At 46.9% G+C, this 24598-nt stretch overlaps 2 protein-coding genes across 2 annotated transcripts in view; both read left to right on the forward strand.

Moving 5' to 3' along the window:
• LOC141048966 (uncharacterized) overlaps nt 1-2269 on the forward strand; it is a 51963-nt gene extending 49694 nt beyond the window's left edge. Inside the window, exon 9 of the mRNA XM_073545047.1 lies at nt 2155-2269. The gene's annotated coding sequence lies outside the window, so the exon portion shown is untranslated. The remainder of the gene's footprint in view (nt 1-2154) is intronic.
• Nucleotides 2270-18370: 16101 nt separating this feature from the next.
• HIGD2A (HIG1 hypoxia inducible domain family member 2A) lies at nt 18371-24092 on the forward strand. Its single transcript, XM_073545063.1, has 2 exons — nt 18371-18610; nt 21405-24092. Exons 1-2 carry the CDS (start codon nt 18493-18495, stop codon nt 21572-21574), a joined length of 288 nt encoding a protein of 95 aa, XP_073401164.1. The 5' UTR covers nt 18371-18492; the 3' UTR covers nt 21575-24092.
• Nucleotides 24093-24598: the final 506 nt, after the last annotated feature.

A 24598-nucleotide genomic window follows, 5' to 3' on the forward strand; every position in this document is an offset into this window, starting at 1 on the left:
GAGTGGCCTAGCCAGTCTCCAGACCTTAATCCCACAGAAAATTTATGGAGGGAGTTGAAGCTCCGAGTTGCCAAGCGACAGCCTCAAAATCTTAAAGATTTAGAGATTATCTGCAAAGAGGAGTGGATCAAAATTCTTCCTGACATGTGCGCAAACCTCATCATCAACTACAAAAACCGCCTGACTGGTGTGCTTGCCAACAAGGGTTTTGCCACAAAGTATTAAGTCTTGTTTGCCAGAGGGATCAAATACTTATTTCTCACTGCAAAATGCAAATACGTTTATATAACTTACACAATGTGATTTTCTGGATTTTATTTTTGATATTCTATCTCTCAATGTTAAAATTAACCTACCCTTAAAATTATAGACTGTTCATGTCTTTGTCAGTGGGCAAATTTACAAATACTTATTTCTCCCACTGTATGTCTCCCAACTAGACCCATCCTGGTAGAAATGTCTCTTAGCTGCGAAAATTTACAAAATCAGCAAGGGATCAAATACTTATTTCCCCCACTGTATGTCTCCCAACTGGAACCATCCTGGTATATATGTCTCTTAGCTGGGCCCATTCTGTTATATATGTCTCCCATCCTGGTATACATGTTCACTCTTATATCTGCCATCTTAGCCTATTCTGGTATATATGTCTCCCATCTGCTTGAATCATTTTTCAAGCTGTATAAAGTGTTATAATTTACTGAGATAATGACTTTTGGGTTTTCATTGGCTGAAAGCCATAATCATCAACATTAACAGGAATAAAGACTTGAAATAGATCACTCTGTTTGTAATTACGCTATATATGAGTTTCACCTTTTTATTGAAGAACTTAAATTAACTTTTTGATGATATTCTAATTTTGTGAGACGCACGTGTGTGTGTGTGTGTGTGTGTGTGTGTGTGTGTGTGTGTGTGTGTGTGTGTGTGTGTGTGTGTGTGTGTGTATATACTGCTCAAAAAATAAAGGGAACACTAAAATACCACATCCTATGTTATAATCCTCCCTTTATTTTTTTTGAGCAGTATATATATTTATTTATTTTTGCCTAAAATGCAAAGGAAATGTGTCATCTTTAACTTCAGTCCTTTTAGAGATCATTTCATTTTCAATTTCCTTAACTATTCACAATAAAAGCAATTTTGACTAGGGGTGCCCAAACTTTTCCTTCTTGGTATAGGTGTCCTCCATCTGGGCCTAGCCTGATATACTGTACATATCTCACATCTTGGGTCCCTTCTTGGTATATATGTCCCCCACTCTTAGTATCTTCCTGCTATATATGTCCCCCATCCTGTGCCTATCCTGGCATATATGTCTTCCATTCTGGTATATACAGTAAATCTCCCGTCCTTGTCTCACCTTGGTGTTTATGTCTCCCATCTTGGTATATATGTCACCCATCTGGGCCCATCCTGATATACATGGCTCCCATCTGGGTACATAATGCTCTCATCTTGGTATATATGTCCGCCATCCTGGTATATATGTCCCTCAACTGGGCTCATCCTGGTATATATGTTTCCCATCCTGGTATATAAATCCCACGTTTTGCCACTGTTCTATAACCCATAAAAAAATAAAAAATTCCACTCACCTTCCATGCTCCCTCGCTGCACAGCGTCCTCTTCTGAAGCTGGCAGCTGGTTTATGTGTACAATCGATGGGCAGCACATGACATCACTGCCATGCGTAGCCTGCGACTGGTTCAATGATGTCAGGTGCCGGCCTCTGATTGGCCAGCGGCATGTATTGCAGTATAGTCTCTGAGCCGCAATACACTTCACGTCCACCTGAACTATGAACTGGAGTCGAAGCGCTCCCCGCACCGGCCTGGTCGTGACCTCTGTGACCACGATCGTTAGGCCTCTGGTTGGAATTGCACCTATCCTATGGCTAGGCCATAAAATCTTTAGCCTGAGACAACCATTTAAATTTCCAGTAAATTAATTCCCTTTTGTTATCATCTTTTGCCAAATAAAAATTCTACTTAGCTTGCTATCATTTTCCTGGGAAAAGCCTAATGACTGACAACTAATAAAGACAACTTTAAAGGGCCTGAACAGATTCATAAAATGTCTCCATAATATTGAATGTCAGTAATTACTATCTACTGCCAAGTAATAACTTGTGTATTTATGTTCTCAATACAGGAAGAAGAAGACAATTCTGAATCAAATTCGGCTGAATGTTTCCTTTTGCAAAAATTTGGTTTCTATGTGCAGCTTAGTGCTTTAATAATAATCAAAGGCTCAATAAATGAAATGAAAAGCAGTAAAATCATAATGTGTCTCTTTTGTTGTCTTCTCGAGTATCATGGGACAAGATAGGCCATCATCATTATTATTATTTATTTTTAGAGCACCATTGATTCCATTTTGATGTACATGAGAAAGGGTTACATGCAAAACACAAATATAAATTAGAGAGAACAAACTAACAATGACAGACTGGCACAGACAGGAGAGAGCTCTGCCCTTGCGGGCTTACAGTCCACAGGATAATGGGGAAGGAGACAGTAGAGCAGCAGGCTGTGGCGTCTTCGGTGGTGGTGAGGTGGCAGCATGGTCAGCGCAGGATGTAAGCTTTCTTGAAGAGATGGGTTTTCAAGTTCCGTCTGAAAGTTCTGAATGTGGCGGATAGTCGGACAAGTTGGGGCACAGAATTTCCAAAGGATGGAGGACACTCGGGAGAAGTCTTGGAGGCGATTGGGTGAGAAGCGTTTAAGTGTGGAGGAGAGAAGGAGGTCTTAAGAGGACTGGAGGTTATGTATTGGAAGATATCAGGCAATTTGTTTGGATATATACAGCAGAGACAGATTATGGATGGCTTTGTAGATCAGTGTTAGTAGTTTAAATCAGATATGTTGGGGAATTGGGAGCCAATGAAGGGATTTGCAGAGGGAAAAAGCAGAGGAGTAGGGAGGAGAGAGATGGATTAGTCAGGCAGCAGAGATAAGGACAGACAGGTGCAAGAATGTGAGCTGTGAGGCCACAGAGGAGGATATTGCAGTAGTCAAGGCAGGAGATTAAAGGGACATGCACTAGCATTTTAGTACATTCAAGTTTGAGGAATGGACAAAATCTGGAAATACCTTTGAGTTAGAGATGGCAGGAGCCAGCAAGAGTTTGGAATGTATAGCTTGAAGGACAGGTTGAGGGTAACTCAGAGGCAGCGGACTTCCATTACAGGAGAAAGCGTGATGTAATTTATTGTAATAGATCTGGTATGGGGGTTAGGCGAGATGGAGGAAACATGATAAGTTCAATTTTGTCCACATTTAGCTTTAGGAAGTGTGGCGCCCCCAGGAGTATGGTCGCCACAGTGGCATTGCCTTCCTCCTAGGGAGTATGATATCATGCTTGGAAGCAATAAAGGATCTCTCTGGCAGTTAACCACAACACACAACACAGTTTCCATTCCAGGTCAGCAGAGGGAGCTCTGAACCAAAACTGGGGAGGAGCTACTCTCTGGGGGCCAGGAGGGAAAATTAGGGGGAGTTCGTGTGAGGAGGGCAACGTGTGTGGACGTGGAGGAGAAGAGCTGGGAGATTGAGCAGAGAGTTCAGGCTCATTCCCAGCTATAGCGCATGATCTGGAGCCCGGTCTCCAAGGCTGTACGGACACTGATGGTCCTGCAACAGAAACCAGAGGAATAGGAAGCTGTAAATGCTCTATTCCCACATAAGACTCAGAGGCACAACAGCGACGTGTGAGCCAGAAGAGGAAGGCTACAGCTGTCTGCCATATGAGGGGGTTCTAAAGAGAATAAGCAAGTGGAACTTCAGTGCAACACAGTGCTGCAAGTACCTAAAAATAAGCACTAGGAAGGAGACTACACAACCCATCTGCACAGAGAGGTTCCTAAGTTGCTTCCAGGCTAGCCAGCTCCTGTGCCATCTGTAATCTGGACCCTGGACTGCATTTGCCAAGCAAAGTAAAGGTAAAGAAACTGCACCCTGTTGTGTCCTTGCCTTCTTCTTGCAACCCCGTCAGCACTGCTTCATCCCAATGACAGACACTGCACCCTCTTCCTCAACACCTATCCTCACTGCCCTGGGATTACAGCACTACCTGTGGGGAGCTAATACACCTTGCTGCCTTACACCATTTGTCCCAGAGGATCTGCCGGCAGCGTTAGCTTAACCCCCTATTTGCCGAGCAGCACAGGTGGCGTCACGAATCATTCACTCATAAACTTTATTCCATCACTTAACCCCTTTTACATGGGCGCCCAGGGCCACGGACCTGGTCACCGCTGCTGTGACATTCCCCTTTGAGAGACCGGCCCGGTACCGAGTACCCCACGCCCTGGGAGGGTGACCCAGAAGCGTAATGAGATGAAGGAGGATATGACTGATTTGAAAGTAGGTTGTCTCTGACCCCCAGGGACACTCACTGATCAGTAAAAAGGGAAGGCATTGTGGCACTCACTGACAACTGACATATTAACATCCATACACGTGTCGCTGTGGCTGGTTCTGCAGCAAACCGCAACTTACCCCTTTAATTTTCATTGAGCTGCAGCATAACTCACAGCTGAGCAGCCTGTGTAACCTAAACGTGCTACCATGGCCTTCAGTGTCTCCGTACTTGTCTCCCATTGAGCACATCTGGGACGTCTTTGGGCTGCCATTGCAAAGGGAGCTGCCACCAGCAGATTGTGGTGTATTTATTGCCTAAGTGTATTCAGCATGGCAGAAGATTCCTCAGACATCCATTAATAACCTCATTGATAGCATGTCAGGGTGTGTAAGTACATGTATTTTTGCACATGACACTCATATACCATACTGAATAAATGTAGATGTTTAAAAATGCTTTTTTCAATTTTTTCATAATTTGCATATCATTAACATATCTATGGATCCTGTGATCTCCTTTTAGGTGTTGAAATCTTAAAGAGGTTTTCCGGTCTGCACATTGTGTGAATTCTCTGGTGCCAATGCCTGGAGGGGGTCATATGACCGCAAGTATGTAATATGCATACTTTCGGCTACATTCTGACTAGACTGTATTCAGTGTCGCTCAATACACTTGCATTGACTGATGCCATGCCCATCTAGTTGGCACTTGACTTCATGTATGCAAATCCATACTTACCATCACCCATTCGCAGCCAACACCGGAAAATCCTCACAGAATGCGATGGGTAGGATGACTGCAGACTTGTGGCTTAACACTGTGCAACCCCTATAATGTTCTGTGTGTAGAGAAACCAGAGAACAGGAGTTTTGCATAAAAATATATAAACTTTATTACCACATACAAAAAAGATAAAATGCATAACACATATGCGGACAATGTATTCAAGTAGACACCAGAACCGGGAAACGTGTAGCGCTCATACCATCATAACAAGTGTGACTTTCCCCATATAATTTACCCCCATGGAATTAAATGTCAGACAATAACATCCCATAGTGGAAATAATCCCATGCACTAATATAGGGCCTGGCTATCCACAGCCTAAGTTAGCCCACTGTTAATAACCGCATGGAAAAAATTGTAAAAACAAAAGTAAGAACGGGGGAAACAGGGAGAGATGAATACTCACAAATAGAGCGCCACCACCGCGTCCCGGGACAACCCGACGCACGTTTCGCTAATACCAGTTAACTGTCTCAAGGGGAAGTGTGGAGATTCTTGGCACAGGACCTTTTTACCCCATCATAATTAGTCACATGACCATCAGCTTGTCATGTCGGCCAGGCGCCGTGTGTAAGCGGCGCATACGCCGATCCCCGACACCCACCAGGCCAAGACGCCCAGCGGCGCCCTGCCAGCAAGCGAGCGGGGACAAGGTGTCCCCAATCGCACACCGACCCAGGCAGTGCCGGACCCTCCGGGCCAGGGGAGACGGAGAAACCGCACAGGCGCACAACACTTAGCGCTGGACTGAGACATACCATATAAAGACATGATTCATATTGTGCAAAGTATGCATATTAAAAACAAGACAGATAGCACATAGATCCACATCAATTTAAACATACTGGGTATCATATTATAGTAAATATATTGAGTAATTTTCAGTCATCTTCCATATGTACTGAGGGATCTGTCATCACGATGAATAAGACCAATCTTTCATTCCTGTATAGCTTGAAATAACAAAAAACTGAATAAAGAAGAAAAAATAAAAATTAAAAAACTGCACCAACACAAATTAAAACACAAAAATGGAGGAACTAAATTGAATGCAGGTAGATATCATAAGAAGGGGCCAAAATTAAGGGAATCATTCAGGCGAGCAGGCTTCATTGTGCCTAACATGACAATCCATTTCAATTCTCGCTGAGCGAGCAATTCTTTTATATTGCCCCCCTAATCCCAGTATGGACCAACTCAATCCCCCTTACCATAAAGCTAGATGGATCACAATTGTGTACCGCTTTAAAGTGTCGGGGGATTGTTTTAAGATCACAATCATTGCCCACTTTTTTAGCCGCAACAATGTCGCGAACGTGCTCCCTCACACATATCCTTAATTCCCTTGATGTTAGGCCTATATAAATGAGGGAGCATCCACAAGTAGCATAATATATAACATTACTACTGTTACAGGAGATAAACTCCTTGATCGCATAGCTTTTCAAACCATCCGCAGAGGAGAATGAATCAATACGGAGGACATTATTGCAAGCCAAACAGTGCCCACACCTAAAGCTTCTCCTCGTCTGTCTAGTATATCCAAAAGGGTTCCCTCTAGGTGGTACATAGTGACTTTTAGTAAGCAGAACCTTCAAATTTTCGGATCTCCGGGGGGTCATCTGTGGCCGATCGGTTAAAAATGGTCTCAGGGAGGGTTGAGTACATAGAATGGGCCAGTGTTTTTGGAGAATCCCCCTCATACTGTCCCATTCATGATTGAAGTCAGAAATAAACCTTACTATTTCATTATCCTTTTTCACCTCCTTCTTGGAGTACAACAACTGATCACGAGTTGTAGTTTTGGCTCTATTGTACCCACTCTTAATATTTCTCCTACTGTAGCCCCGTTGCCTGAATCTCTCCCTCATATCCAACGCCTGTTTCTCGAATCTATGGTCCGTGGAGCAGATCCGCCGTATCCTCAAGTACTGTCCGACCGGGACGGCCCTTACAGTGGCTTGGCTATGTGCGGATTCCGCATGTAACAATGCATTGACAGATGTAGTTTTACGAAAGACATCAGTCTGGATGAAAGATGAAGCATCTACCTCCAGACTAATGTCCAAAAAATCAATTTTCGTAAAATTGTATTTATAAGTCAAGCGTATGTTGAAAGAATTGTTATTTAACACAGCCATGAAATCCTCCAACTGCCGCACCGTCCCCCGCCAAAGTACATCATCAATATAACGCAGCAAATGCAGCACACGGTCGGCGGCCCCCCACACCCGCATCCCCCAACACCAACCTCTCCCAAAATCCCAGAAAGAGGTTGGCGTATGCGGGTGCACAGGCCGCCCCCATGGCCGTGCCGTGCTTCTGCTGGTAAAATTGATCTTTAAAAACAAAAATTATGCATGAGGACAAAATGCAGCAGTTCGAGGATTAGCTCACATAAAGGGCCGTCCAGGTCGGAGGCCTAGAGGAAAAAGCGGACCGCTCGTAACCCATCCTCATGTTTGATGCAGGTATATAATGCCTCTACATCAGCAGTGACCATTATCGTCTCTGCATCAACACAAACCCCATCAACCCTAGTCAGGATGTCCGTCGTATCCTTAACAAAGGAGGGAAGGGTTTCCACCAATCCCTTTAGGTAATGATCTATGAATTTACAAATTGGGTCACATAACCCATCAATACCCAACACAATCGGACGTCCTGGAGGGTTGATGGGGTCTTTATGTACTTTAAGTGCATTTCCACTATGGGATGGATGTTATTGTCTGACATTTAATTCCATGGGGGTCAATTATATGGGGAAAGTCACACTTGTTATGATGGTATAAGCGCAACACGTTTCCCGGTTCTGGTGTCTACTTGAATACATTGTCCACATATGTGTTATGCATTTTATCTTTTTTGTATGTGGTAATAAAGTTTATATATTTTTATGCAAAACTCCTGTTGTTCTCTGGTTTCTCTACTATTTCACAGTGGAGTTTTTCAATGCACTTAAAGGGCGTGTGCACACCCGGTGCTAATTTACTATGAGTCTGGTATATGTTATGTTAATTGCTTTTTCTGTGTTTTTCACAGTTCATCCCAGCAATACGGTAATAGATTTTAGAGCCCGGGACGGTGCCTGGCTCTCTCAATTAGACAATGTATTTAAGGACACTGGTAGTTCAAATGTGGAGGATAAGGATAAAGGTTTGCAGGAAGTGATCCTAAATTTTAAGGATTTACTTAGAAAAAGAACAAAAATATGGTGGAACCATGCTTTCCTTGACAAATATTTGCAGAAGGGTCTAATACCCAGGGGTCTGAGGGTGCAGGTTTTCCTCTCATTTCCGATTGACAGTCAGGAAATTAAGGAGAAATGGGAAGGATATGCGAATACATGCTCATATGGCTTCATGGAGATATTGAAGGGAATGAATGCTGAATCCCTAAAGATAATTGAAGGAGAGATTGAGGCCCTCCAAAATGTTATCAAAAAGGACATGTCAAATGAGGCTCTAAAGAAATTTAATGCTGAAATAGAGGATACGACACAGAAGTGGGCTGATGAGATTCAGCAAGTGAAATCAAAAAAATTTCAACGTGACATTAATGACAAGCAACAGAATAAGATGCATAGGTGGAGAAATATCAATGATCGATCACGACCCCTCAATAGAAATGGATCTTATTCTCGATCGCGTTCCACTTCAGCTAGATCCACATTTTCAATGGATGAAAGGCCCAGGGGTGAAAGGGATAAGAATTGTGCCTCAACTAGCAATGGTAAAAGGAACACAAGACAAAATGCCAAGAAAGTGGCATCAGCTAAACAATCAGATGATGGATCTCAGGGGGGGCTCCAGGTAATGAACTTGTCTGATCACGAGTTGTCACGTGTACAAATTGAAGTACTTAGTAAAGGATTATCATTTTCTCCTACTAATGGCTTCCATTTTTTTACAGCACTGAAGGATCTCCACTTATTTTCAAGGAAACTCATCCTAAAAAAATTACATGCTAGGGGTGAATCCAGTCAGGAGGGTTGGACTCCCGCTGAAAGAGAGGCAATCGGGATATTGGATGAGCTACTGGAGGAACAGAACCCCACAAAACAAGGTGGGTGGCCAAAAACAATACTCCCTAAGTCAACAAGGTTTCCCCCCTTGTCACTCTGTCCGGAGGTTGAAGTATTCACCAAAATGGTGACTGAAGATCTTAGGAAACTGCCCACATATCGGCGGGTTGATAATTTGACATCTCAACAAAGACAGGGACTTCAGGAATTGTAATCACTCAATGATGTGGTGATAAAGGCAGCTGACAAGGGGGGAAACATTGTGATTTGGCCGGTAGTTAAATATGAACGTGAGGCATTTCGCCAACTTTAGGATGGTGATGTGTATAATAAATTAACACACAGCCCGGTTGCCTCTTTTTCAGCGGCTCTCCAAAAAATCCTTTTAAAAGCTTTTGATTTGGGGATCATTAATAAAAAAGTGCTGGAGGGGCTAACTGTTACTTTCCCAAAAATACCAACGTTCTACTTACTCCCTAAAGTAAGGTTTATTTCTGACTTCAATCATGAATGGGACAGTATGAGGGGGTTTCCCCAAAAACACTGGCCCATTCTATGTACTGAACCCTCCCTGAGACCATTTTTAACCGATCGGCCACAGATGACCCTGGGCCCTGTCCTGGGCCATGTATTGTTCAACATCTTTATCAATGATTTAGATGAAGGAATTGAGGGTAAACTGATTAAATTTGCTGATGACACAAAGCTAGGAGGGATAGCTAATACTAGAGAAGAGAGAGAGAGGATTCAAAAAGATATAAATAAACTGGAGAAGTGGGAAGCAACTAACAGAATGGTTTTTAACAGGGAAAAATGCAAAGTACTACATCTGGGCAATAAAAATGAAAAAAAGCATATACAGAATGGGAGGAATAGGGCTAAGCAACAGCACATGTGAAAAAGACTTGGGTATACTAATAGATCACAGACTGAATATGAGTCAACAGTGTGATGCAGCAGCAAAAAAGGCAAATGCAATTCTAGGATGTATTAACAGAAGCATACAGTCTAGATCACGTGAAGTCATTATTTCCCTCTACTCCTCTTTGGTCAGACCTCATCTGGAATATTGTGTCTAGTTTTGGGCACCACATTTTAAAAAAGACATCAACAAACTGGAGCAAGTTCAGAAAAGAGCGACCAGAATGGTGACCGGTCTGCAAACCCTGTCTTATGAGGAAAGGTTGCAGGATTTGGGAATGTTTAGTTTGCAAAAGAGAAGACTGAGAGGAGACTTAATAGCTGTCTACAAATATCTAAAGGGCTGTCACATAGTAGAAGGATCATCTTTATTCTCATTTGCACAAGGAAAGACTAGAAGCAATGGGATGAAACTGAATGGGAGGAGACACAGATTAGATATTAGAAAAAACTTTTTGACAGTTAGAGTGATCAATGAGTGGAACAAGCTGCCACGAGAAGTGGTGAGTTCTCCTTCAATGGAAGTCTTCAAACAGAGGCTGGACAGACATCTGACTGGGATGATTTAGCGAATCCTGCTTTGAGCAGGGGGTTGGACCAGATGGCCCAGGAGGTCCCTTCCAACTCTACGATTCTATGATTCTATGATCACGCAGGAAAGCAACCTTTGCAACACATATCTCCCTTCACGTACAGCACCAGTGACCCTGTCACTATATATATATATATATGGGGAGAGATAAGTAAACTAGCAAACTAGCTTCCGGGGACACGAGTGTGACATCGGCGGTCGTGCCCGCCGATGCCCCTTTAGCGGCGGTGCCCGCCGCAGCTTCCTCTCACCTGCGCCCCCCGGTTCGCGCTTTCCTCCGCGCTGCTTGCCGCTCTGCTGCGGGCAACCGCGACGGCCTTAGGCCGCGCACGCGCGTTCCCCCGGCCTCTTCCGTTGGCAGGGGGCGTCGCTAGGGGAGGGTCTGTAGGGCGCACTTCCGGTCTCCGCATATATCAGGCGTCCGCTCTATTCTGAGGGCGCCTGATGATTGTTTGTGACTTGCAGCACCCATCGGCCCTACCTTCTTCTGTGTACCCTGCCTATCCTTACTGTTCCTTTGTCTGCCCTGTTCCTGTTCCGTGTCTGTCTGCCTGTTCCCTTCCTGTGGTCCTCGCTGTACCTTTCCCGTAGGCTTCCAGCCATTTCCTTCTGCCCTCCACCTCGCTACTCCTGCTCTGTCTGCCAGTCCTCCGAGTCGTCCCTGCTGGCTCCGGCTGTCGCGGTTCCGCCCCCTGCGGTCCTGCCCCTAACGATCCCTGTACAGGGGTCGGTCTTCACCAGGTGTGCTCGGCCCAGGGGCTCCGGATCCGCGATCCAGAGGGTCCACTCTTGGACGTATTAGCCAGAGGCGTCACAGTATCATCAGGCCATGGATCCCGCCGGTGCCGCAGCCGCCACACAAAAGGAATTGCTTTTCCTTCGTGAAAATCAGAACCGGATAATGTCCTTTATGAAGTCTATGGACACCCGGTTGTCCGCCCTGCAGACCTCTGACCCCGGGCACGCTCCTCTCTTAGTCAGCCTTCAACAGGAGCTCGCGCAGCAGCGCGACGCCCAATCCCACATCTTGGGTTACATGGCATCCGTGGATGACCGATTGCTGGCCCTGCAATCCTCTGCTGCCGCTGCAACTTCCTCCCCGGATGTAGCCTCTACTCCGGCTCCCCGTCTGGGTAAACCCCCCAGGTACAGCGGAGATCCCAAGTTATGCCGGGGTTTTTTAAATCAATGCAGGCTACATTTTGAGCTTGCCCCCCTTCAGTACCCTACTGACCGCGCCAAGGTGGCGTTCGTTGTGTCCCATCTTGAGGGTGAGGCCCTGTCCTGGGTGAACCCCTTGTGGGAGAGAGATGACCCCGTAGTGCTAAATTTACAGACCTTCTTAGAAACCTTTCGCAAGGTATTCGATGAACCGGGTCGCTTAGCATCCTCCACTGAGGCCCTTTTTAACCTCCGCCAGGGTTCCCTCACAGTGGGGCAATACGCCATCCGCTTCCGGACCCTCTCTTCTGAGTTAGGGTGGAACAATGAGGCTCTTGTGGGAGCCTTTTGGAGAGGCCTCTCCAGTAAGATCAAGGATGAGCTTGCCGGGCGAGACACCCCCACCACTCTGGAGGACCTTATTTCGCTGGCCACTCGCATAGACCTACGCTTTCAGGAGCGCGCTCGAGAGGCAGTCGGAGAGAGAAGGTCCTTTAGGCTGTATCAGGCCCCTGTCCCCCGTTTTCCTGTATCTCCTGTTAGCGCCGCTCCTGAGCCTATGCAGGTTGATCGGGTCAGACTGTCCGAGCAACGCCGCAGGGAGAGGATGACCAAGGGCCTCTGCCTGTACTGTGGAGGGGCCAACCATTTTGTGCGTTCCTGTCCAGAGAAGCCAGAGAGGTCGGGAAATGCCTCCACCTAGGTCAGGTAAGAGAGGACCCCCTAGGTGATCAAAATTCCTCTCTTCCCCTTACTCTTTCAGCTTTGCTAATTACAGGTCGGGGGCGTGGGTCTGTGGAGGCGTATGTGGACTCGGGTGCTGCCGGTAATTTCATCCGCCAGGAGGAGGTTGACAAACTCCAGATTCCGGTGTTGGTATTGAAGAACCCTCGCGCTATTTCCTCCGTTGATGGTAAACCTTTACCCGGACTCATCACCATGATTACCGTCGAAGTAGATCTTCAAATCGGAGCTCTCCACCTCGAAAAGATAGCCTTTTATGTCCTGCCACAACTAGCCCATGCTGTTCTCCTAGGACTGCCCTGGCTCAGACGGCACGAGCCTGTGATTGACTGGCGCTCTGGGGAAGTTCTCCGTTGGGGGCACTCCTGCCAGGGGCACTGCCTACGGGCTCTCACGCGTCCTCGTCCATGCTTGAAGCCTGCCGACCTCCCGGGCTTACCCGCACCCTATCACACGTTTGCCGACGTGTTCAGCAAGAAGGAGGCGGATTCCTTACCCCCTCATCGCTCCTATGACTGCCCCATCGACCTAGTTCCTGGTGCCACTCCTCCCAGAGGGAGAACTTATCCTTTGTCCCCAGCAGAGACCTCGGCTATGTCGGAATATATACAGGAAAATCTGGCCAAGGGGTTCATCCGGAAGTCCTCGTCCCCTGCGGGCGCAGGTTTCTTCTTCGTCCGGAAGAAAGATGGGTCCCTGCGACCCTGTATTGACTACCGGGGCCTGAACAACATCACGGTTAAAAACCGGTACCCGCTCCCGCTGATTCCTGAACTCTTCGACCGGCTGAGGGGGGCCAGAGTCTTCACGAAGTTGGATCTGCGGGGAGCTTACAACTTAATCCGAATCCGAGCGGGGGACGAGTGGAAGACGGCCTTCAATACCCGGGACGGCCATTATGAATACTTGGTCATGCCGTTCGGTCTCTGCAATGCCCCAGCGGTGTTTCAGGAATTCGTAAATGAGGTGTTCCGAGACCTACTCTATTCCTGCGTGGTGGTGTATTTGGACGATATCCTCATTTTCTCGACCGACCTCTCCTCCCATCGGAGAAGTGTACGCATGGTCCTGCAGCGCCTTCGAGAAAATCGTCTTTACGCCAAGATCGAGAAGTGCCTCGTCGAGCAAACAGCGTTACCCTTCTTGGGGTATATCATCACGGATTCCGGTCTTAAGATGGATCCGGACAAGCTGTCCGCGGTACTCCAGTGGCCTCGTCCGGTTGGCATAAAGGCCATCCAGCGTTTCCTCGGCTTCGCTAATTATTACCGGCAGTTTATACCCCACTTCTCTACAGTCACCAAGCCCATTACGGTCCTGACCCGTAAGGGGACGAAGCCTAACGTCTGGCCCTCTGAAGCCGAGGACGCCTTTCTTGCCCTGAAACGCTCGTTTGCTTCTGCTCCGATTTTACACCGTCCAGTGGCCAGTAGGCCCTTCATTCTGGAGGTTGATGCCTCCTCCACTGGAGCTGGGGCAGTTCTCTCCCAACAGGCTCCATCTGGACGTCTTGTCCCCTGCGGGTTCTTCTCCAAATCCTTTTCTCCGGCGGAGTGCAACTACTCCATTGGGGACCGGGAATTATTGGCCATTAAAATGGCGCTGGAGGAATGGCGATATCTGCTCGAGGGGGCAGTGCACCCCTTTACTATCTTCACGGACCACAAGAACCTGGCCTACCTGCAATCTGCCCAGAGACTCAACTCCAGACAAGCCAGGTGGGCTCTGTATTTTTCCCGTTTTGAGTTTAAGCTCCACTTCCGGCCCGGCAGTAAGAACATCAAAGCCGATGCGCTTTCCAGGTCTTTGCAGCCTCCAGAGAGGGAGGAGGATCCATCATATATCATCGAGCCGGCTAAGGTTATCTCCGTGGCCCCCGTGAGTTTCTCTAACCCTCCGCCTGGCAAGACCTTCGTCCCTCCAAACAAACGCCTGGAAGTACTGCGCTGGGGACATTCTTCCAAGGTTGCTGGGCACGTTGGGATTAAGAAGACCCTTTTGCTTCTTTCCCGGTATTACTGGTGGCCCTCTCTCCACCAGGATGCAAAGGACTTTGTAGCCTCCTGCAGGTCTTGTGCTCAGAACAAGGTTCCAAGGACTCTCCCCTCCGGCCTCCTTCATCCGTTGCCTGTCCCAGAGGCTCCTTGGCAGCAAATCGCCATGGATTTCGTGACTGATCTGCCTCGCTCGGCTGGGTGTACTACCATCTTAGTCGTCGCTGACCGCTTTTCCAAGATGGCCCACTTTATTCCCTTGGTCGGACTGCCATCTGCCCCAAAGTTGGCCGAAATCTTTATCCACCACGTGTTCAGGCTACATGGTCTCCCTCTGCGAATCGTGACCGATCGAGGGGTCCAGTTTACTTCCCGATTCTGGAGGGCCCTCTGTCGGCTCCTGGGCACGTCTCTCGACTTCTCTTCAGCGTATCATCCTCAAACCAACGGCCAAGTGGAACGGATTAACCAAATTCTGACCACCTACCTGCGCCACTTTTCTAACGCTCATCAGGATAATTGGGTCTCTCTTCTACCTTGGGCGGAATTCGCTCATAATAATCATTCCAGCGAATCAACGTCCAAGACACCGTTCTTTGTGGTAACTGGGCTAAATCCTGGGGTTCCGTTGCCCTTTTCCGCATCGTCTGGAGTTCCTGCAGCAGACACTCTCGCCAAGGAGTTTTCGCAAATCTGGAAGGAGACCAGAGAGGCGCTCGAGCTAGCCAACGTCCGAATTAAGAAACACGCGGACAAAAGACGAAGGGATCTACCCCCGTACCAGCCCGGGGACAAAGTCTGGCTTTCTACCAAACATATCCGCCTGAAAGTCCCTGCTTACAAATTAAGTCCTCGGTACATCGGGCCTTTTGAAGTACTTGGGCGCATTAACAGGGTAGCCTACAAATTGAGGTTGCCGGCGTCACTCCGGGTCCCTAACGCCTTCCATATCTCGCTCCTTAAACCTGTGGTCTTGAATCGGTTCCAACCAACCTCCATGTCCCCTCCCTCGCCAATTTGTTCTGACAATGTCTTTGAAGTAAAGGACATCCTGGCTATGAAAAGGGTCAAAGGTAAGACTCTTTTTCTTATCGACTGGAAGGGTTTTGGCCCAGAGGAGAGGTCCTGGGAGCCCCGAGAGAATGTCGATGCCCCCCTTATCATGAAAAGATTTCTAACCAACCTCAGAAGGAGAGGGCATATGGGAGGGGGTACTGTGACATCGGCGGTCGTGCCCGCCGATGCCCCTTTAGCGGCGGTGCCCGCCGCAGCTTCCTCTCACCTGCGCCCCCCGGTTCGCGCTTTCCTCCGCGCTGCTTGCCGCTCTGCTGCGGGTAACCGCGACGGCCTTAGGCCGCGCACGCGCGTTCCCCCGGCCTCTTCCGTTGGCAGGGGGCGTCGCTAGGGGAGGGTCTGTAGGGCGCACTTCCGGTCTCCGCATATATCAGGCGTCCGCTCTATTCTGAGGGCGCCTGATGATTGTTTGTGACTTGCAGCACCCATCGGCCCTACCTTCTTCTGTGTACCCTGCCTATCCTTACTGTTCCTTTGTCTGCCCTGTTCCTGTTCCGTGTCTGTCTGCCTGTTCCCTTCCTGTGGTCCTCGCTGTACCTTTCCCGTAGGCTTCCAGCCATTTCCTTCTGCCCTCCACCTCGCTACTCCTGCTCTGTCTGCCAGTCCTCCGAGTCGTCCCTGCTGGCTCCGGCTGTCGCGGTTCCGCCCCCTGCGGTCCTGCCCCTAACGATCCCTGTACAGGGGTCGGTCTTCACCAGGTGTGCTCGGCCCAGGGGCTCCGGATCCGCGATCCAGAGGGTCCACTCTTGGACGTATTAGCCAGAGGCGTCACAACGAGTCAGCACTTCGGAGAGAGGAGAGACAGGACCCGACCTGACCGAGCGGAAGGCCCTGACTGCGTGGCTGGAGCATAAGTCTCTCCCCGACCCGCTGCAAAACGCGGGCCACGGTGCATCCTCAGGCGCGGCACCTCCCGAACACCAAACAGAGCTCTCTTCACCGCGGGCAGTTCGCCTCTTGCCCTTGACCGCCCCATCAAGCCCCGCTGCTGCCTCTGCCTCACACCGCAGCTGCAGCCTCCACATCGGGACCTGCGGCCGCCTGTGCCCTGCCTCACACCGCCGCCAGTGACCACCCCATCGAGCCCCGCGGCTGCCTCTGCTCTGCCTCACACTGCGGCCTCCACATCGGGACCCGCGGCCACCTACCCTCGACTCCCCGCCGTGGCTGCGGCCTCCTCATCGAGCCCCGCGGTTTCCGCTTCCAGACCCTCCGGCAACGCTTCTTCGGTTGGACACGTTGACTGAGGCGCTGCCAGGACAATTTTCCTACACCAACTATGCAGGACTCTCCGTTGTTCGTCCCCCCGTTTTAGCATAAGGTTCCATAGTTGACCTGCCCGTGGCCGCATAACGGTCAGTTTTCACCCCCGTATTGTTTATTCTGTGTAGGATTTTGTATTGGTGTTTTACTTCCCTGCGTGGGAAACTCTTTGTCAGCTTTGATCTATATACATATATAAAACTTGAGTTTAACCCTTGCTCTGCCTTCTGCTTGTCACTGCATCCCTCGTACCTGATAGTAACCACATTTGTACCACATATCCACATAGACACATGGACATGGATACCTCCGATACCGTTTTTTCCGGACAGAGTGATCCATGCAAAATCGGGGAGACATATCCGATATTGATCAGAGCGTCGGAACAATTCGATATTGATCAGAGCGTCGGAACAAACTCAGCAGTGGAAATCTATGGGTCAGTGAAAATAAAAAAAAAATCGATGAAACTTTGACCAAATTCTGATGAAAATGAAACTGATGAAACTCGTGCATCGAAAAAACCTACCATCTGAATGAAGTGTTTCTCAGTCTCCTCAGGTCCAACGCTGAGCCTTCACTCATAGGGCTCATTCCCACTTGCAATGTAATCGGACACGACATATGACTTAGGCTACTTTCACACATCAGTTTTTTGCCATCAGGCAGGATCCGGCTATTTTTAGAAAAAACGGATCCGGTGTAAATTTTGGAGAACCGCAGAAACGGATCTGTTTTTCTGCCAGATCCGTCTAGCAGGTTATATCTGTTCCTGGGGGCTGGCCAATTGGATCTGAGCATGCGCAGACTTAAAAAAACAGATCCGGTGGCTGGATCCGTCTTTTTCTGGATCCGGTGCATTCCGGCGCCCATAGACTTTCATTGTAGCAAAAAGCTGGAAGTGTCGGATCCGGCGCTTCCGGCTTTTTCGCCGGAGACAAAAAACGTTACAGTAGCCGTTTTTTCCAGACGCCGGAATGAGACACATAGCCGGATCCGGCAAAAAACGGACGAACCGCAATGCCATCCGGCGCTAATACAAGTCAATGCGGAAAAACCGGATCCGGCATTGCATTTCGCCGGATCCGGTTTTACAAAAAAAATCCGGGTCGCGCCTAAAACGGATGTGTGAAAGAGGCCATAAGTGTACGTCATATGTGGTGAAGGGGTTATGAGGGATTTAATTTTATAACAATGGGTATATATGACTATACTGCTATGTGGCTCCTATGTACAGTATGACATTCATTAAACATGAAAACAGTGGTGTGAGTAAGCCCTTAGGAGTAAGTGCACTCTCCTGCACCAAGCGGTGTGTCAGGGGCTCGTTACCAGGCAAGAGACACACAGCGCTGTATTACCACTGAGGGCCACTAGGTGGCGCACGAGCTTAGTACCAGTCAATACAGTCATAGCAGAACGCTTTCCGTAGACACGTGACACCCAGAGCCCATGTGACCAGAAGCGTCACTCTGTCGCCGCTGTTTATTGGGCGGCCTGTGCATGGTTTCTATTGGTGAGTGAGCAGCTTTGGGAGAGTGTCCTTGACGGTGCCTAAGAGTAGAAACATGGCGCAACCTCAGCCCCCGGTGATAGAAGGGTACTCCCCAACACCCTACATGGAGAAGGAGCAGTTCGGCAGCAAGTTCAGTAGGAAGGTGAAAGAGAACCCATTTGTGCCACTAGGTGAGTGCTGGGAGCGGGCAGCAGCACGGGCGTGTTTGTCGGAGTGTTCCATTCTCGATCTGATGGGGGAACCCTATAGAAGTACACCCCCCTGAAGGGCAGTTCCATGTACACTTCATCCACAGGGCTCCTGCTGCGAGTCTGGGATTGGGGTCGCCCTTGGCGGAGCGCTGTGATTGGACAATGCCTTAGTAGTGCCCTATAGCAATACAGGCCACTGTGGTTTTTCCTAAGGCCCGGGACAGACGTGACTGCTGCAGCCAATCGCCTGGCACCCTGGTGACCCAGTCATCACCGCTGCAGCCAATCGCCTGGCACCCTGGTGACCCAGTCATCACCGCCGCAGCCATTGCTTGGATCCAGTGGTCACATGTCTGAACAACCACAATAGCGGGTTTCTGAGAAATGACGGGCAAGGCGAAGCTGCGGGGGCTGTGCATTCACTGAGGCGAGGAGTTCGCCGGCTTAGTAAAATAAAGCCATTATTCTCGGGTAATATATGAGGGTTGTTAATTCTTTAAAGGGGTTTTCCACTGTATCAGTTTAGACGACCTATGGTTAGGATAAGTCATCAATGGCTGGTGTCTGCCCTGATCTGATACTGATGACCTTGCCCAAGGATAGGCCATCTTTGTTGTCCTGCAAAGCGCCTAGCTCTGCATGGTAATCAAGGTGATGGGACACGTGCTGGATCACAGTGACTGTCAGTCAGGTGATCAGCTCAACCACCGGCTAATGGCCCAAACTAATAGGGTCATGGATCCCTATGATTTGTATTAGCTTAGATTGTTCAACCCACTGTCTGAACAAGGCCCTGAAAGGTTATATCAGTGTATCACTACAGTAATAAGTAGCGATTGGACCATAATACATGGTTTCAAAGCACTAACGGACACAGACAAGAACAAAATATGGGCCTTTTGCAGCCCAATAGCTCCTCTTCATTTACGATTCCACTTGCTTTGATGGTGGCAGACAGCCCCCTCATCTCTTGGGCCCCTGTTTGGCCGCATAGGTTGCACCAATGGCATGTTTGCCCCTGTTTCAAAGAATCTATCAAGGAGCTATTTGCTCTGGGTTAGGCCTGTTTCACACATCCTGATATTTCCAGTATCGGAAATATCAGTGTGGGTAATACTTGAGGCATATGTGTGGCAACCGTGTGCTGCATCACTACCACACATACCGGCGCCTGAGAAGCAGTGGTACAGTAAGCGCTTTTCCCTGGCACCGGGTGCTGAAGACTGCTCTCATCATTCTCCTCTGCTCTGCCGGCAATCAGGGGAGAATGATGAATTATATTCAAGTGATAACAGTGACAGCAGGTGGCGGCTGATGATGAGCTGGGCAATAAATATCTAAATAAACCAGTGTGGGTCCCCCTGCATTTTTATTAGCCAGCCAGGTTAATCTCACAGCTGGGGGCTGCAACCCTCAGCTGTCAGCTTCAGCAAGGCTGGTTATCAAGAATAGAGGGGTCTTCACACTGTTTGTTTTATTATTTAAATAATAAATCATTTTAAAAAACTGGCGTGGGGTCCCCACCATTTTTGACCCCCCCCCAGCCTAAAAATAGCCCACATCTGCCCAGAAAAGGCACATGTATTAGATGCCTGGCTCTTCCCACTTGCCTTATAGCGGTGGCAAGTGGGGTTCATATTTGTGGGGTTGATGTCACCTTTTGTATTGTCTGGTGACATCAACCCCACGGCTTACTAATGGAGAGACATCTATAAGACACCTATCCGTTACTAATCCTATAGTTATTTGGTAAATAAAGACACAGCCAGAATAAAGTCCTTTATTTGAAATAAAAACAAAACACACTTTTCCATTTTTTTAAAAAAATAACAAACACAGTTATACTCACCTAGCGCCCATTCCATTGAATCCCTCATCTCGTGTATAAAACCAAAATAAAATAAAAAAATATCCCTCACCTGTCGGTCGTTTTGTCCCACATCGTAATCCATGTCTGGGGTTAATAGTTTTCAACCTGGATGGTGCCAAGATGGTCCTGTCCAGATTGAGAACCACTGATGAATAAGCTGCGGCGAGCGCAGCGTCAGTGAGCAGCGGTGACATCATTGACATTACTGCCTACCGCTCAGGCAGCTTTCTCAGCCGGGCTGAACTGTGGTGACATCTGCACTGTGAGGAAAAAGTCACTGAGTTCACCTCAGTCAGTTCACAGCAGACCAAAGCCAAACTCGGGTGCCACCTCCCAGCATCAGGTAATATTTATCGCTTAACTTTGAGTCCTGTTACTCCTTGGGACCTCTATATGCATTTCTAAACAGATATCATGACAGGATGAATTTATTATGGACTCTGTGGTTTTTGCATTGCTATGGCACCTTGCTGCATTCTGGGAACTTTCCCTATATGACTAATTATTAAATATATATTTTTGACCTCTGTGATTACCAGTGTATGTGAGTTCCTCTGGGATCTGATCCTTGTTACTGTGCACATAGCCCTTTATCTGTGAGTGCTTTTTACTAATCGTTGGTTGTTTGATTTATCTGTTATTACATGCCATCATTTCTGCGGTTATATTACCGGTTACCCTGGTGCTGTGTGTTCTCTTGATACTTCTCCTTGTTTTTAGTGTGTTTTTTATTGTGTATATTTTCTGGTTAATAAAGCACTTTTTTTTTTTTTTTATTCTTCATAACTCTACGCCTTTTCTTGCTTCTCTCTTATATTATTCTATGAGAGAAATGCAGAATTCTGAGCAGGCTGTATACATATAAATGATTGTAATTGGATGTCCCTTTCCCCCCCACCCCAGGGTGTCTTGCCACCGCAGGAGTTTTGACCTATGGGCTCATCGCTTTCAAGCAAGGAAAAACCAGACAGTCCCAGCTGTTGATGCGGGCGCGTATTCTATCACAAGGATTTACCGTTGCCGCCATTATGGTTGGTGTTGTTATGGCAGCCGTGAAGACACGTCCACAATAAAGCAGAGACGGAGACTGATTGAAGAGACACTGTGGCAAAGCCATTGGACTCTGCAACCATTATCCATGGAAAACCCCTACTTCATGAGTGCTGGATGAAAAATAAATGCCTTGTGTATATTACCTGTCATTGTAGTGGCGGCATATATAGACAGCCATTAAGTACATTCCTGCTCTAATTTTATATGGGTGACTACAGATGTTCGTGTGTGTGTATATATGCTGTGTACAGAAAACTCGGGTATTTGTCATATTCAATATAGACCTTGGTTCATAACCATGTTGTATAACTTAGTCTATATTTTGGCCTAAATGGTATTATAACTACATAAAGAAACAAATTCCCTGTTCGGCCATTATGGGGGCTATTTTTGTCATCGCACTACAGTATATGCGGATGTTAGAGAATGCTTTGGGCAATGTACAGTTTAATTTCCTCACACTAGAGGCCAAGAAGTTAATCAAAAACCTAAACACTAAATGTGAAGATTATAAAGCAGCAATGCTCTTTAAGGTGGAAATATTAAGTTTATGCAGTAAGAAAAAGTTACCAATGGACTATATTAAAGTGTATTGTAAAAACTGTATTGTCACGGTCTAACCCTCACCGAAGATCTGATTTTTATTTAAGGTCTCCTTGTGAAGATCAGCTACACGATGCAATAGGGTGTCCTTAAAAATGGGCTGCCAATGGCAGTCTGGTTTCTGTCCACGCTATAGCCACATTTTCCAGCCAGACTGCGTGTCTCGTGACTCAAGCAGCATGTATATGTATGAGGCTAACAAACATGTATAAAACTCCCCAACGCTGTGCTAAACAACTTAAAGCAAATTTACAATAACTCTTGTCTTTATCCACTTGAATAAAACACTGTATGATCAGCTCAATATGATACTACATAGTGTAGGAGCCACAGGTTATTCATACCTGTACGTAACAATTATTCTTCTCTGCCTTTGTTCACACTCTCCCATCGTGTTGGCTCACAGTAGTCAGCTATTGAATGCAGAACTACACATAGTGCACCCCTGAAGATGCCAAGAAGGCGAAACCTGATGTCTGGTTTTTACAAGGCGTGATGCTGTTTTAACTTTGAGCTTCTTTTTAACCTCAGTGGTGTAAGTACGGTGTATAAGCTGGAGTGAATTTTGAAATAGTGCACATCTGTCAGACATACTGACAAAGAGCACAAATCCTTTTTTGTTCTCTAAAATCAGAATATTAATAACCAATCATCAATATAGGGTAGAGGGGAGAGATCGGAAGAGCTAGAACCAGAACCACTCTTCTTCCTCTCTCTTAGAGGTGGATCACACTTCCGTTTTTTGACGTCCGTCAAAATCCGCCGTTTTGCAAAAAAAAACGGATCTGCCATTTTTTTTTTGGCGGATCAGTTTTTTCCCAGAGTATTTTAGCAGATCCGTCCAAAAAAAACCGGAACCGGTAGCATCCGTTTGTGGCAAAACGGAAATGGATCCGTTTTTTCACACTTTGGCGGACGCCAAAAAACGGAAATGTGAAACAAGCCTTACATCTACATTGAATCTTATCAGTAGTAACTGCCATCTCCTATCTCAGCAAAGGGAAAGTCTGTCTTCACAATACAGATTCTACCCTTGAATGGAAAATCTTCATAAAGAAAGAGCAGTCCAGTCTTTTATTTTCATGTGTACTATTGATTTATGCAAGAAAAATTAAAATGACAGTTACTGTTTACAATGAATGGGACAAAGGCAAGTAGGCAACGAATTGACATTCATCGTATTCATCCTCTATAGATAGCGTATCAAATGCAGGTAGCGCACAGGGAGTCATCTCTAGACAGATGTCTATTGAAGGCCTCCCTTCGGAAGTGTCTATGTATTTTTACAAATAGATGGCAAAAACATTTTGGCTCTATTATTGATGATAAATGGGTGCAAGTTTTGCAGGGAATTCCAAAAGTCTCACCCCCCCACAGGCTTTCCAAAATCTATCTCATACACAAAGTTAGTTTTATGCCAGTGCTTTATTTCCAATATAAGATTGACTCAAAATGTGTTAGCTGCCACATGCCAGAGGCTGACCTGCTAAATGTTATGTGGGATTTTATAACTGTTCGGACGGTATTGGAGTGATTCCATAGATCTGATTGCATACTATGTCAATGTCGTCTCACACTTGATCCCTAAGTACCGATACTTGGTAATATTTCTGAGCTCATTGTATGGGCAAGCCATATCGCATCTTTTATGTGAGGCCCACAAGCATATTGCATATCATTGGAAGGACGTGGAGCCACCTAATGAAGAATATGTCTCTAAAATCAATATCAGCCGACTGGAAAAACGTGTATATACAAAAAGAGTTACTCTAGAAAAATATGGGAATTTGCAGGCGCCCTGGTTGGACACTCCGCAACTTGCACCAATATCACTTATTTCCAAGATATTAAATCGGAGTTAATTTTGTTGCTTTCTGATATGTATGGTCCATTTCTATTACTTTTGTTAATAAATAGCACAATTTTGGTAAAACAGCAATTTTATTACATTTGTTTTATAAAGCTTTATTGCCGCCATAGATAATGACACTATAACGATCTGAGCAATGGGAAACTCCCTGACTTCCAAGCAGGGCTGTGGGGTTGGCAAGCCAAACCTCCGACTCCTCAATTTCCATGACACCAATTCTGACTCCACCAAAATGGGTTCCAACTCCACAGCCCTGCTCCCAAGGCCAAAGTACCTATGCGGCCCTTAGGAAAGTCATTGACTGTGTACTGAAAGACTGATGACTGCATTTTATTTCATGGTGGCTGGGGGAGAAGGCTTGTGTTTCATGTCTAGTGACATGACATTCTCACCAGATGTCGGTAATAATCCATCCGATCCACACAGGCAAAGAAATCAACCACAGATGTCCAATAAACTGAGTTATAAGTTATCAACAGCTGGTGAGAATTTCAGGTGAATAGCATCGTTAGAAATATATTTACTTAGAAAATTGGTGATGTGTTCAATACTTATTTCACCCCCTGTATAT

Source organism: Dendrobates tinctorius, unplaced genomic scaffold (genome assembly GCF_039654945.1).
Source record: "Dendrobates tinctorius isolate UK_male_01 unplaced genomic scaffold, ASM3965494v1 ptg000139l, whole genome shotgun sequence".
Classification (NCBI taxonomy): domain Eukaryota; kingdom Metazoa; phylum Chordata; class Amphibia; order Anura; family Dendrobatidae; genus Dendrobates; species Dendrobates tinctorius.

Excerpts from the sequence above, each read along its gene's own strand:
- HIGD2A (XM_073545063.1), top strand. The coding sequence starts at position 18,493 with ATGGCGCAACCTCAGCCCCCGGTGATAGAAGGGTACTCCCCAACACCC. Across the intron at positions 18,611-21,404 it reads GAACCCATTTGTGCCACTAG|GGTGTCTTGCCACCGCAGGA; the intron begins GTGAGTGCTGGG and ends CCCCCACCCCAG.